This window comes from Anolis carolinensis, unplaced genomic scaffold (assembly GCF_035594765.1).
Source record: "Anolis carolinensis isolate JA03-04 unplaced genomic scaffold, rAnoCar3.1.pri scaffold_11, whole genome shotgun sequence".
NCBI classification, from domain to species: Eukaryota; Metazoa; Chordata; class Lepidosauria; order Squamata; family Dactyloidae; genus Anolis; species Anolis carolinensis.
In genome coordinates, this window is record NW_026943822.1 from 13,916,535 (window position 1) to 13,931,281 (window position 14,747).

The 14,747-nt window shown below is 39.6% G+C and overlaps 1 protein-coding gene across 3 annotated transcripts in view; it reads left to right on the forward strand.

The window, feature by feature from the left end:
- The window catches only part of tmc3 (transmembrane channel like 3), a 39,953-nt gene that overhangs the window by 14,689 nt on the left and 10,517 nt on the right, over positions 1-14,747 (forward strand). For 2 of the 3 annotated variants that reach the window (XM_062962942.1, XM_062962940.1), the window contains exons 5-19: positions 208-289; positions 2,015-2,121; positions 2,329-2,427; positions 2,551-2,693; positions 4,131-4,278; positions 5,699-5,742; positions 5,855-6,002; positions 6,941-7,050; positions 8,943-9,021; positions 10,578-10,838; positions 10,932-11,060; positions 11,683-11,750; positions 11,914-12,042; positions 12,831-12,941; positions 14,097-14,222. In XM_062962942.1, the coding sequence (XP_062819012.1) occupies positions 208-289; positions 2,015-2,121; positions 2,329-2,427; positions 2,551-2,693; positions 4,131-4,278; positions 5,699-5,742; positions 5,855-6,002; positions 6,941-7,050; positions 8,943-9,021; positions 10,578-10,838; positions 10,932-11,060; positions 11,683-11,750; positions 11,914-12,042; positions 12,831-12,941; positions 14,097-14,222 (1,784 nt within the window). The remainder of the gene's footprint in view (positions 1-207; positions 290-2,014; positions 2,122-2,328; positions 2,428-2,550; positions 2,694-4,130; positions 4,279-5,698; positions 5,743-5,854; positions 6,003-6,940; positions 7,051-8,942; positions 9,022-10,577; positions 10,839-10,931; positions 11,061-11,682; positions 11,751-11,913; positions 12,043-12,830; positions 12,942-14,096; positions 14,223-14,747) is intronic. The other variant, XM_062962943.1, reaches the window with a different exon arrangement.

The following is a 14,747-nucleotide window of genomic DNA, read 5'->3' on the forward strand; positions in this document are numbered from 1 at the left end:
AACTTGCATTTTGAAACTGTATTTATATGGCAGATCCAGCCGCCAACAACTAATACTGCAACTTCAGAGAAAAACTTTGCAGTAGCGTGGATTTCAACTGTAATTCATCACTCAGAGGAAAGAAAAACCTATCTGAAAAAAGGATTGCCATTGTTTCACTACAAATAAAGTTTTTTTGAGTTTTTTTTTAATGTGTGCTTTTCCTAGCTCTGGCGTAAATTTGTTCGGCTTGCATACAACTTCATGGTCATCTTTATTCCTTGGGAAATGAGAATCAAGAAGATCGAAAGTAAGTATAAAGATTCCCAAAGAATTGCAGCAGAAAAGGACCGAAGTCAAGGAAATGTCTTTTGGAATTTTGTTTGAAATTAACAACACCATTCAGATGATGATATTATTTTAAAAAATCTCTGCTATCCTGAACATATTGGGAAGGGGGAGAGTTAGAGTTAGAAATCCATGTCATTCTTTTGTTTGTTTGCTTACGAGCTTCAAATACATTTTGAAAATACAGTAGTTGCAATTCAGTAATGGAGTTTCTTAGCATCTTTGCTATGCAATAACGCATGTATCAAGTTACATAAGATAATACGTCACTTAGGATACTGTGGACATTCATTGACATTTTGTATACAATCAGGGCCAGCTAACACCTCCCAACAAATAATAGTAATAATAATAATAATAATAACAACAACTTTATTTTTATATCCCGCCCCATCTCCCCGGACTCGGAGTGGCTTACATGGGGCCATGCCCGACAACAATACAATAACAGCAATAAAACAATAAAACAAGATCAGCAATAAAACAATGTCATATCAATAAAAACATAACATCAATGAACAGTATAGAAGTCAGCGCATGGCATAAAATGGTTAAAAACGGCTAAAAACACGAAGCTGGGCCCAAAGGAAAAACTTCAGCGTGGTAGAGGTAATTAAACAATTTAAAATCAATAAAGTGCGAGATAATCGTGGCCAATATCACATGAGCAGGAAACAGCCAGGCTTTGAAGCTGCAAGGCCATTCAGTGCTAATCAAGGAGGCCAATTGCAACATTCATATTGCCTCAAACAGACAAGGGTTATTTAACCCATCCTGGACATTCCAAGGATATATAAACCCGCCTTGCCTAGTTTCCAACAGTCCTCACAACCTCTGAGGATGCCTGCCATAGATGTGGGTGAAACGTCAGGAGAGAATGCTTCTGGAACATAGCTTACAGCCCGGAAAACTCACAGAAACCCAGGTTCTACCATATTTTGCAGTTTGATTCAGGGAAGGTACAGTCTTAGGAACAGTAATGTATTTTAAAATGTGTAATATCTATATATATAAAAGGGTAATGAAATTTCGGCCTAGGACAAAACAACAAAACTGCACATCCCAGAAACACTAAACTTGGCAGCACAACCCCTCATCCATGCCTCTATGTTCATACAACAAAAAGAAAAGAAAAATAAAGTCCTAATTAGAGGGAGAGGAATAATTGTTTTTATCCAATCGCTGCCAGTTAGAAGGCTATGCTCCGCCCACTTGGTCTCCTAGCAACCCACTCAGCCCAGGGGACAGGCACAGTTAGGCCTCACTTAGGCCTCTTCCACATTGCCTATAAAATACAGATTATTTGATTTTAACTGGATTATATGGCAGTGTAGACTCAAGGCTCTTCCACGCAGCTATATAACCCATTTATAATGGACTTAATGTCAGGGGAAAAGCTTTACCCTTTACCTTAACTACCACCAATTCCTCAATACTTTATTTCCCATACCACCATACTTCGCCACAGCAACGCGTGGCTGAGCACAGCTAGTATTTTCTAAATGGATAGAACAAAGTATCTGAGATTTTCTATTCTCTAGCTATAAATCATGCACAAATATCTGTACATAAATAGGTACAAACCTGGGCAGGGATCCTTTCTTTAGGTTCATCTGAATGGTTGCAGCTAGCTACACATTATGTAAATGTCAAAATTCCTCTCCGCGCTTCCTTTTTTTGCTTTCAGGCCATTTTGGGTCCGGAGTCGCGTCTTACTTCATTTTTCTGAGATGGTTGTTTGGTATCAATATTGTCCTCACCATCATGACGGGAGCCTTTGTCGTTTTACCGGAGGTAAGCGACGGCTTGCAAATCAGAGTGTTCAGTGGCATTTCAGAAAGGAAAGCATGCACAAAGCAGTAAAATTGGTGTATACATGATGGAATGGGCATGACATAGGGCAATGTAGCTGGTTTTTAAAGTGTTTGAAATTTACAAATACAACAGTTAGTTCTATCTACCAGAGACTGGTTTATTTTTCAGCCGTTTTTTCTATTGCAGATCCTGGCTGGAGACCCTTTTGGAACCACGCCCAGCAAGCGCATCCCGCCGGATCAACTGAAATCAGCACAAGACTTGGATACCATCTGGTCTTTGGGGGCAAGATGAAGAATCTAGATTTCATGCCCACACATAGAGGGAGGGTGTCTTTCTTTAATCAATACTATCAATTTAATCAAAACTACTAATCGATAGTGCCTCTTTCATTTGTTTTTATTGTAGGGTTATCTTCAGTACTCCGTTCTATTCTACGGCTACTACGGCCAGGCACGAAAGATTGGAACGGCTGGCTATCGACTGCCACTTGCATACTTCCTTGTCGGGATGGCTGTCTTCGCATACAGTTTCATCATCCTTTTAAAGAAGTAATGCAATCCTTTTTTTAACTTTTGTTTGATCATAGATTGCACTATGGTACAATTTGGAGGGGAAGATTAACTTGCTGTCCACCTGAGCAGTTCAAAAACAAATGTCTGTGAGTAGAAAATTCTAGGTACCACTTAATGCGGGGAGGGTAATTTAACTTAATTTATGACATGATAAAACTGCCAGCGGCATGCAAAGAACATGAGGAAGTACTACCATCAAGAAGGACTCGGTATCACAGTGGATGATGAAATGGCAGCTCCCTCTTGTGGTTGGAATATTTATTTATTATTTATTTACAGCAATTATATTCCGCCCTCACATCACATCACATTACACATATAGGCAAACATTCAATGCCTTTAACATAGAACAAAGACAGGACAAATATAGGCTCCGAGCGGGCCTCGAACTCATGACCTCCGGGTCAGAGTGATTCATTGTAGTTAATTGCAACTGGCTTGCTCTCCCGCCTGCGCCACAGGAATAGAACATACCCTCATGAAGCCGGAAGTTGGAAAATGTTAAATTGCCTCTACTGTCTGTCTATATATGTGACTAGCTGTGCCCGGCCACGCGTTGCTGTGGCGAAGTATGGTGGTATGGGAAATAAAAGTATTGAGGAATTGTGGTAGTTAAGGTAAAGGGTAAAGGTTTTCCCCTGACATTAAGTCCAGTCGGCCTTGAGTCTACACTGCCATATAATCCAGTTAAAATCTGATAATTTGTATTTTATAGACAGTGTAGAAGAGGCCTAAGTGAGGCCTAACTCTGCCTGTCCCCTGGGCTGAGTGAGTTGCTAGGAGACCAAGTGGGCGGAGCTTAGCCTTCTAACTGGCAGCAATTGGATAAAAACAATTATTCCTCTATCTCTAATTAGGACTTTATTTTTCTTTTCTTTTTGTTGTATGAACGTAGAGGCATGGATGAGGGGTTGGGCTGTCAATTTTCTAGGTTGTGGGGTGTTTAGTTTTTGTTGTTTTGTTGGTCGCCGGGATTCCATCACTCTTTTATATATATAGATATGTCTGATAATGGCACTGAATGCTGTTCTGTTCTGTCTGTTGAAACGGCATTGAATGTTTGCCGTGTATGGGTACTGTGATCCGCCCTGAGTCTCCTCAGGGAGGAATAGAAATAAAGTTGTTGTTGTTGTTGTTGTTGTGGTGGTGGTGGTGGTTATTTGTAACTATTTGCACTTTTCTGGCCCACTACCCTTTTTAGGAGCCAACCCAGGTTTTTACCAAAGTGTGTTTATTGTTTATTGGTATATGTGATTTTATTTGTTTATGATTTGTTTTTTATTGCTGAGTTTTATATTGTTTGTTGCCTGGGCTTGGCCCCATGTAAGCCGCCCCGGGTCCCCTTGGGGAGATGGGGCGGGGTATAAAAATAAAGTTATTATTATGTTATTATTATGCATTCTTCTTTTCCAGGATGGCTAAAAATTCAAGAATGAGCCTTGCAAGTGCTTCTGATGAAAACTACACATTTTGCTGGCGAGTGTTCTGTGCCTGGGATTATCTTATTGGCAACCCTGAGGCTGCAGAGAGCAAGTCTGCTGCCATTGTGAACAATATCAGGGTAGGTGATTCATGATTTGTTAAAAAAAGAAATGGAACAAATACATTACGAAGCAACACCTCAGATCTTGATGTGCTCAAATTTTGGCATGAAAACCCTGTGATAGGTTTGCCTTACGGTCACTATGAGTCGGATATAACTTGAAGGTACACAACAACAACATGCAGTTGTGCTTCTACATTTAGCCCCCGGTGGCATAGTGGGTTAAAGCCTCGTGACTTGAAGGTTGGGCTGCTGACCTGAAGGCTGCCAGGTTCGAATCCCACCCAGGGAGAGCACGGATGAGCTCCCTCTATCAGCTCCAGCTCCATGCGGGGATATGAGAAAAGCCTTCCACAAGGATGGTAAAAACATCAAAACATCTGGGCAATGTTCCCTGGGCAACATCCTTGCATAAAGCCAATTCTCTCACACCAGAAGTAACTTGCAGTTTCTCAAGTCGCTCCTGACACACACACAAAAATAGCAAATGTCAACTGAATGGAGTAATAACAATGTATTAAATATCATTAAACATTGTATTACATACAATAAATGAAAATAAATTTCATATCAATTTCAAATAAATGGTTACAAATGACAATCAAACTGTTGCATTCACAGTATGATGAATGGTAGTTGCATTCACAATGGAGTAAACTTTCTTGTTTGTTTTCTTGTTTCTTCATTTATTGTATGTAATACAGTAGAGTCTCACTTACCCAACATAAACGGGCCGGCAGAATGTTGGATAAGCGAATATGTTGGATAATAAGGAGGCATTAAGGAAAAGCCTATTAAACATCAAATTAGGTTATGATTTTACAAATTAAGCATCAAAACATCATGTTATACAACAAATTTGGCAGAAAAAGTAGTTCAATACGCAGTCATGCTATGTAGTAATTACTGTATTTATGAATTTAGCACCAAAATATCACTATGTATTGAAAACATTGACTACAAAAATGTGTTGGATAATCCAGAACGTTGGATAAGTGAGTGTTGGATAAGTGAGACTCTACTGTACAATGTTTAATGATATTTAATACATTGTTATTACTCCATTCAGTGGACATTTGTTAATTCAAGCCCTTGGGAACCCATTTTTTCTTATAGTACAAAAAAATATTTAGCCATGGAACTCTCAAACACAGGTGTTTTTTTGGTTGTGTTTAAAATGAAAATATTAAGAATGTATTGTGTTAGGCAAATATGTATACATTAGGTATAATGCATAAAACATGTACATACAAAGATATGTGACTCCAGATTTTCAGCAAAACTGGTGAAAAATGGGATGAGACTGGAAAATGGGGCAAATCCAAAAATAATTGATTACTTTGTGCCTTACAACAACATGCATCATCCCTAATTGGCGCAGTCACTGCACAAGTTGTGAGATTTCATGTATTTCATGTATCTTTTGAACTCTTTCCAGGAAGCTATACTGGAAGAGCAAGAGAAGAAGAAAAGCACAAATATGTATGTATAGCGATTCATGCCCAACCCTTTTCTTTCCCTCTGCTCAGTATAATATAATCTTTTAAAGGACTTTCCGAAGCCGTTGCCATTCTTCCCTATGTTTCTTTGGCAGGGGAGTGACAATCACCTTAAGGATCATTGCAAATATCCTTGTGCTTCTTTCGCTTGCGGGAAGCATTTACATCATTTACTTTGTGGTGGATCGATCCCAAAAGTTAGAGCGGACGAAAACGGAGTTGACTCTCTGGGAGAAGAATGAAGTAAGAGACGGTTATTTACGAAAAATATGAGAGATGATTAAACAATTGACTTGATGTAAATGGATTCTCAAAATACCTTATACAGTAGAGTCTCACTTATCCAACATAAACGGGCCGGCAGAACGTTGGATAAGCAAATATCTTGGATAATAAGGAGGGATTAAAGAAAAGCCTATTAAACATCAAATTAGGTGATGATTTTACAAATTAAGCACCAAAATATCATGTTATACAACAAATTTGACAGAAAAATTAGTTCAATATGCAGTAATTCTATGTAGTAATTACTGTACAGTAGAGTCTCACTTATCCAACATAAACGGGCCGGCAGAACGTTGGATAAGCAAATATCTTGGATAATAAGGAGGGATTAAAGAAAAGCCTATTAAACATCAAATTAGGTGATGATTTTACAAATTAAGCACCAAAATATCATGTTATACAACAAATTTGACAGAAAAATTAGTTCAATATGCAGTAATTCTATGTAGTAATTACTGTACAGTAGAGTCTCACTTATCCAACACTCGCTTATCCAACATTCTGGATTATCCAACGCATTTTTGTAGTCAATGTTTTCAATATATCGTGATATTTTGGTGCTAAATTCATAAATACAGTAATTACTACAACTCTTTTATTTTTGTTGTATGAATGAGGCATGGATGAGGGGTTGTGCTGCCAAGTTTAGTGTTTCTGGGATGTGTAGTTTTGTTGTTTTGTCCTAGGCCGAAATTTCATTACCCTTTTATATATATCTACCTTGAGTCCCCTCTGGGGTGAGAAGGGCGGAATATAAATATTGTAAATGAAGTCCATAGAACAAATCTGTCTCTAATTGGCATGCTTTTATTTCACTGATTCTCCTTCTGCTAGACAATGCTCTCCTCTATTCCTTCAGCAACCGAACTGAAATCCATGTGTGCACTTCTTTCTAGGTGAGTGTTGTTGTCTCGCTCATCACGATGCTTGCCCCGTCTGCCTTTGAACTAATAGCTGCGTTGGAGATGTACCACCCAAGAACCACTTTACGGTTTCAGCTTGCCAGGTATGTGAACATTGGGCATATCAAGGCTGGACTCTGCTGACATCTAGAGTGGAAAGAAGGCACAGGAGGCGTCCAGCTACCATGCTTCTTCCTATGCAGACAATGACAAAAGTGCCTGCCACCACCAACAACAAAAATAATGATTGAAACCACCCATACTTTTAACATGACTTTGTTTAGCCTTTAGAAGAGAAGGTTGAGAGAAGATGATACAGTAGAGTCTCACTTATCCAACATAAAAGGGCCGGCAGAACGTTGGATAAGTGAATATGTTGGATAATAAGGAGGGATTAAGGAAAATTTATTTATTTATTTACAGTATTTATATTCCGCCCTTCTCACCCCGAAGGGAACTCAGGGCGGATTACAATGAACACATATATGGCAAACATTCAATGCCAACAGACAAACAACATACCGTATATAGACAGACACAGAGGCATTTAACTTTTTTTCCCCCAGCTTGACGATTCCGGCTACAGGGGGAGCTGTTGCTTCACTGTTCACTAGTGGCTGTACTTCCTCATTCCTTTCCTCGTGTTTTGCCGGCAGTTTTTATGATGTTGTAAATTAGTTAAATTAGCCTCCTGCATAAAGCATACCCAAATTTCCCTACTTGACAGATGCAACTGTCTTTCGGGGCTGCATAGGTCAACAGCAAGCCGGGCTATTTAATGTTCAGGGGCTTAACCCGACTCGGGCTTCGAACTCATGACCTCTCGGTCAGTAGTGATTTATTACTAGCCAGCTGCGCCACAGCCCGGCCCTATTAAAAATCAAATTAAACATCAAATTAGGTTATGGTTTTACAAATTAAGCACCAAAACGTCATGTTATACAACAAATTTGACATAAAAAGTAGTTCAATACGCAGTAATGCTATGTAGTAATTACTGTATTTACGAATTTAGCACCAAAATATCACGATGTTTTGAAAACATTGACTACAAAAAAGCGTTGAATAATCCAGAACGTTGGATAAGTGAGACTCTACTGTAATTATGTTTAAATATGTGAAAGGCTGTCATAAGGAAGATGGAAAAGGATTGTTTTCTGCTGCACTTGAAACTAGGGCTCAGATCAATGGGTTTAAATGACAGGAAAGGCAATTCCACTTTAACATTAGGAAAAACTTCCTGACCGCAAGGTGAGTTGTTCAATAGTAAAACTCTCCGCCTTGGAGTTCAGTGGAGGTTTTAAACAGAGGCTTGCATGGCCATCTGTCAGGGGTGCTTTGATGGTGCTTTTCCTGCACTATAGGCAATTGTGTGATGGAATGAAAAATCAAAATGTGTCATCCACGCACTGCCTGGCCAGAGAAATAAGATACAGTAGAGTCTCACTTATCCAACATAAACGGGCCAGCAGAATGTTGGATAAGCAAAAATGTTGGATAATCAGGAGAAATTAAGGAAAAGCCTATTAAATGTCAAATTAGGTAAAGGTTTCCCCGATGCTAAGTCCAGTCATATCTGACTCTGGGGGTTGGTGCTCATCTCCATTTCTAAGCCGAAGAGCCGGCGTTGTCCGTAGATACCTCCTAGGTCATGTGGCCAGCATGACTGCATGGAGTGCACTTACCTTCCCGCCGGAGCGGTACCTATTGATCTACTCACATTGGCATGTTTTCGAACTGCTAGGTTGGCAGAAGCTAGAGCAACAGCGGACGCTCACTCCACTTCCGGGATTTGAACCTGGGACCTTTTGGTCTGCAAGTTCAGCAGCTCAGTGCTTTAACACACTTCGCCACTGGGGCTCCTTAAACGTCAAATTAAACACAAAAAACATCATGTTTTACAACACATCAACAGAAAAAGCAGCCAAAGGTGGGCGCAAGGGAGAACGCCAGCACTTACTGATCATAATGTCTTGTTCTTCATATCTTCCTACAGAGTTCTTGTCTTGTATCTGGGAAATCTCTACAGCTTGATCATTGCCCTTCTGGATAAAGTTGACCTCATGAGCATTGCGGTGAGTTGCAAATCATGGCCATCTTGATGCAACAAGTGTGTGATTTGTCTTATCTTACACTTCTTCAACGAGTTGTAAGGATTGCAAGGGAAAGTATGCAAATAGCTTTGTACATGTGAAAAGCCTGGCTATATTGATTAGATTTATTTAACATGTAATAAGGAATAATAATAATAACAATAATATAAAATACATCACACAGTCCTAGACACTTGGGAGGTGTTCAGCTTGTGATTTTGTGATACGAAATCCAGCATATCTATCTTTTTTGCTGTGTCATAATAATAATACTTTGTTTATATTTCACCCCTCTTCCCTAAGAGACTCAGAGCGGATTACAGCATTTATATACATAGGCAAACATTCAATGCCCTTACAGTCACAGATATAGTGAGACACACAAACACAAACAAAAGCAAGGCTTCTCCTTTCATTTCCGGCTTCTAGAGGCGGTGCTCATCTCTGGCTTTGGGGAAGGTGCTTTTCTCCATTTTCAAGTCAAGGAGCCTGCATTGTCACCTCTTTGCCTTTTCCCGCCGAAGCAGTACCTATTTATCTACTCACATTTGAATGTTTTCGAACTGTTAGGTTGGCAGGAGCTAGGGCTTGTAGACAGGAGCTCATCCCGTCTTGCAGATTCAAACTGCCAACCTTTAAGTCAGCAGTTCAGCAGCACAAGGGTTTAACCCATTGCATCACCATGGCCCCTAAATAATAATAATAATAACAACAACAACAACAACAACAACAACAACAACAACACTTATGCCTCAAGTACCACCTCCCAGCAGCAAAGAACTGGTGGGAAAATGAGCATGCAAAGATACTGTGGGACTTCTGAATCGAGACTGACAAAGTTCTGGAACAAAATACACCAGACATCACAGTTGTGGAAAAGAAAAAGGTTTGGATCATTGATGTCGCCATTCCAGGCGACAGTCGCAATGACGAAAAACAACAGGAAAAACTCAGCCGCTATCAGGACCTCAAGATTGAACTTCAAAGACTCTGGCAGAAACCAGTGCAGGTGGTCCCGGTGGTGATGGGCACATTGGGTGCCGTGCCAAAAGATCTCAGCCGGCATTTGGAAACAATAGACATTGACAAAATTACGATCTGTCAACTGCAAAAGGCCACTCTGCTGGGATCTGCACACATCATCCAAAAATACATCACACAGTCCTAGACACTTGGGAAGCGTTCGACTTGTGATTTTGTGATACGAAACCCAGCATATGTATTTTGTTTGCTGTGTCATAATAAAATAAAATAATAATAATAATTTCATTTTTTATAGCGCACCTCCATCTGCCTAAAGGGACTCGCTGTGGCTCACATGGGGACAAGCCCTAAAAACATCAAAACACTAAACAAATGACAGAATTAACATGTTACAACAGCTATTTAAAACATCTTAAATAAACACAACCATATCAATTAAAAGCGAATAAATAAGTATTTAAGATTCAGGTAAAACATTGTATTGTCTTGCCTCATCACAGTTGCTATATTCAGAGTTTATATTACCTTATAACAGTTTAAATCAATGATTTCAGGAAACGGAAGTTCACAACAATGGAAACAACACTTTGGAAGCCACTAACTTCTTAGCTACACAAATGGTTTTAGGACACAACTTTTCTACAGCTGTTCCCAATGGACATCTGATGAACAGTACTTTCCTTCTTGTTGGGAATCACACTCATAGAATTAGAAATAATGTTCCAGCGAATGTAAACATGATCAATAATACAGCACCTCCTGAATCCAGCACCCAAAGTCACCAGAATCAATGTTGGGAGACCTACGTTGGTCAAGTACGTTATATTTTCATTTCCTTTGATTTTATTAGAGTTTGTTATATCCTTACTTATTTTAACCTTTGTAAACTATTTCTTTTCTTCTTTCAGGAAATGTTGAAGCTGTCCATCATTGATATGCTGTTCACAGTGGCAAGTATCCTGTTGATTGACTACTTCCGTGGGCTTTTTGTTCGATACTTGAGCGATTATTGGTGCTGGGATTTGGAAAGCAAGTTTGTGAGTAACTTTTATATACCTGTGTGGGTGTAGGCATATATATTAATAAGATAAAGATAATACTGAAAACAACATGTCCAATTGATAGACAGTGCTGTTGTTACCATCCTGGGGTCCACAAAAGCAGCTTTAGCAATTCACTTGAAGGTTGAACCTAGACATCAACCAGAAGGAAGAAAGTGACTCCATTTCTAAGCCATTAAGTCCATTATAAATGGGTTATATAGCTGTGTGGAAGGGCCTTGAGTCTACACTGCCATATAAGAGCTTAGCCTTCTAACTGTCAGCAGACCAGGTGGGCGGAGCTTAGCCTTCTAACTGGCAGCAATTGGATAAAAACAATTATTCCTCTCCCTCTAATTAGGACTTTATTTTTCTTTTCTTTTTGTTGTATGAACGTAGAGGCATGGATGAGGGGCTGTGCTGCCAAGTTTAGTGTTTCTGGAATGTGTAGTTTTGTTGTTTTGTCCTAGGCCGAAATTTCATTACCCTTTTATATATATAGATATATAGATATAGCCTCCAGCTATGCTAAAGCTCACACTGCTAATTGTAAATGTATCCACTGACAAATATTTGCTTTGACAAATGACTAATCCCTGCATTTTTGTGTGTTTTATAGCCTGAGTATGGAGAATTCAAAATAGCTGAAAACGTTTTGCATTTGGTCTACAATCAAGGGATGATTTGGTAAGATCTTTTAGCCACAAATGTTTCCAAAGTGGCTAACAAATTCTTAATCTCACCGTCTGCTGCAGCCTTAAGGTCTGAATGAGATACGACATACAAAGGGAAAAGGATGGGGATTTAGGAAGGGTGGAAATTAAGCTCCGGTGACTGTTTTCTTTTTCAGGATGGGAGCCTTCTTTTCTCCTTGCCTCCCAGCATTCAATGTTCTCAAACTTATTGGTCTTATGTACCTTCGGAGCTGGGCCGTGTTAACATGCAACGTACCTCACCAGCAAGTCTTTAGAGCTTCAAGGTTAGTACTATAGATAGTAGTGATATGATGTGGTTGATATGCTGCTTTGTACTACCGAAGAAGAAGAAAAATGTAACTGATGACTGTAGTTATTTTCACATATATTTGTAAATAAAATACATTTATTTATTTATTGTGTCAGAAGCGAATTGAGAATCTATATATACGACACACAAAGGGAAAAGGATGGGGATTTAGGAAGGGTGGAAATCTATATATATAAAAGGGTAATGAAATTTCGGCCTAGGACAAAACAACAAATCTACACATCCTAGAAACACTAAACTTGGCAGCACAACCCCTCATCCATGCCTCTATGTTCATACAACAAAAAGCTCCAGCTACTCCAGAAAACGGCCAGGCTTTGAGACTGCAAGGCTATTCACTGCTATTCCACCTGGCCAACAAAGGATTCCCATAAGCCACAGCAATGCGTGGCCGGGCAAAGCTAGTCTATATATATAAAAGGGTAATGAAATTTCTGCCTAGGACAAAACAACAAAACTGCACATCCCAGAAACACTAAACTTGGCAGCACAACCCCTCATCCATGCCTCTACGTTCATACAACAAAAAGAAAAGAAAAATAAAGTCCTAATTAGAGGGAGAGGAATAATTGTTTTTATCCAATTGCTGCCAGTTAGAAGGCTAAGCTCCGCCCACTTGATCTCCTAGCAACCCACTCAGCCCAGGGGACAGGCAGAGTTAGGCCTCACTTAGGCCTCTTCCACACTGCCTATAAAATACAGATTATCTGATTTTAACTGGATTATACCCTTCTCTTGTAGATCTAATAACTTCTACTTGGCGATGCTGCTCTTCATGCTGTTTCTGTGCATGCTTCCAACCATATTTGCCATTGCCCGTTATAGGCCGTCATTTAACTGCGGGCCATTCAGGTGAGTCGATGGCATTGTGTTTTCTTTGGTATTTGTGTGTTAACTTTCAGGTAATCTGCACCTTGTAGTACACATGATACCACACTAGTTCATACATATTAAACTGTCTGCCCCAACAAGTACTAACTAGAGCAAACCCTGCTTCATTTCCAAGATGAGAGAAAACTTGGGGAAACTTGTGCTTCATCAAAGTGTTTTCTGATCATGTTTCCACAAAACTTACACCGACTTCAATTAAATGCTACAATGACTTATTGCTTTGAATGTTTAACGTGCTGTAAAGTTTCATGAGAACTATTGATTGCTTGGTTGCTGTGGGTTTTCCAAGCTGTTTGGCCATGTTTCAGAAGCATTCTCTCCTGACATTTCACCCACATCTATGACAAGCATCTTTAGAAGTTGTGAGGTCTGTTGGAAATGAGGCAAGTGGGGTTTATATATCTGTGGAATGATGTCCGGAGTGGGAGAAAGAACTCTCGTCTGTTTGAGACAAATGTGAATGTTGCAATTGGCCACCTTGATTAATAATAATAATAATAAGAAGAAGAAGAAGAAGAAGAAGAAGAAGCTGTATTTATACCCCAACACCATCTCCCCGAGGGGACTCGGGCCGGCTTACATGGGGCAGAGGCCCAAACAACATAAGGACAAAATATAAGCAACATAATACAATCACAATATAAAACAGATAAAACAGTAATGCAATATATCAATTAAAACAACAATACAGGTTAAAAAATTACATTAAAAACACATAAAAGGTAGCATTGAATAGCCTTGCAGCTTCAAAACCTTGCTGCTTCCTGCCTGGGGGGAATCCTTTGTTGGGGGGTGTTAGCTGGCACTGATTGTTTCATGTCTGGAATTCCTCTGTTTTCTGAGTGTTGCTCTTTATTTACTGTCCTGATTTTAGAGTTTTTAAATTCACAACTGCCTCAAACAGACAAGAGTTCTTTCTCCCACCCTGGATATATAAACCCCACTTTCCTAGTTTCCAACAGACTTCACAACCTCTGAGGATGCCTGACATCAATGTGGACAAAACGTCAGGAGAGAATGCTTCTAGAACATGGCCATACAGCTCGGCAAACTCACAGCAACCCAGTGATTCCGGCCATGAAAGCCTCCGACAACGTATTGTTTGCTTTTCACTAGTGGGCAAGAAAAAATATATGACATTGTGTCTGACACCATCAAAGCCGACTTCCCTGTCTGGTTCAACAAAGTGATGACTTATGTGAGCAGCCCGGTAGTGGTCCTCCCAGCTTTGTTGCTTCTCTTGTAAGTCTACAAACCGTTTGTAAATATAACAATATACCTGGGGTATTTGTTGAGAACTGCATGGTAAATGCTTTCATGCTAGAGGTGGGAATTACTCGGTGCCATTCGGGATGGCAACGCTATATTGGGAAGAAGGCAGGAGGCATCCATTAACATGCTATTTGACATTTATCTTTATCTTACGAAAGTTAGGAAAGCTGACATTTAGTGTATGACAGTGTCATTGCATGGTATAAATATCCAGATGACTAAATTCATGCAAATTAATACATGATAATAAGTTGAACATCCAGCTATCCAGATTTTGTGACCTGGGAGTTTTGGCTCCGATGCACACATTGCAGAAATCCTGTTGCTTGAGCATAGTGTAGTTCTTAGTCTTCATTTTGAGTCATGTGATAATAACAAAACGGTAGGAGATGTTTAACGTATATACTCGAGTATAAGCCGACCCGAATATAAGCCGAGGCACCTAATTTTACCACAAAAAAACTGGGAAAACATTGACTCCAGTATAAGCCGAGG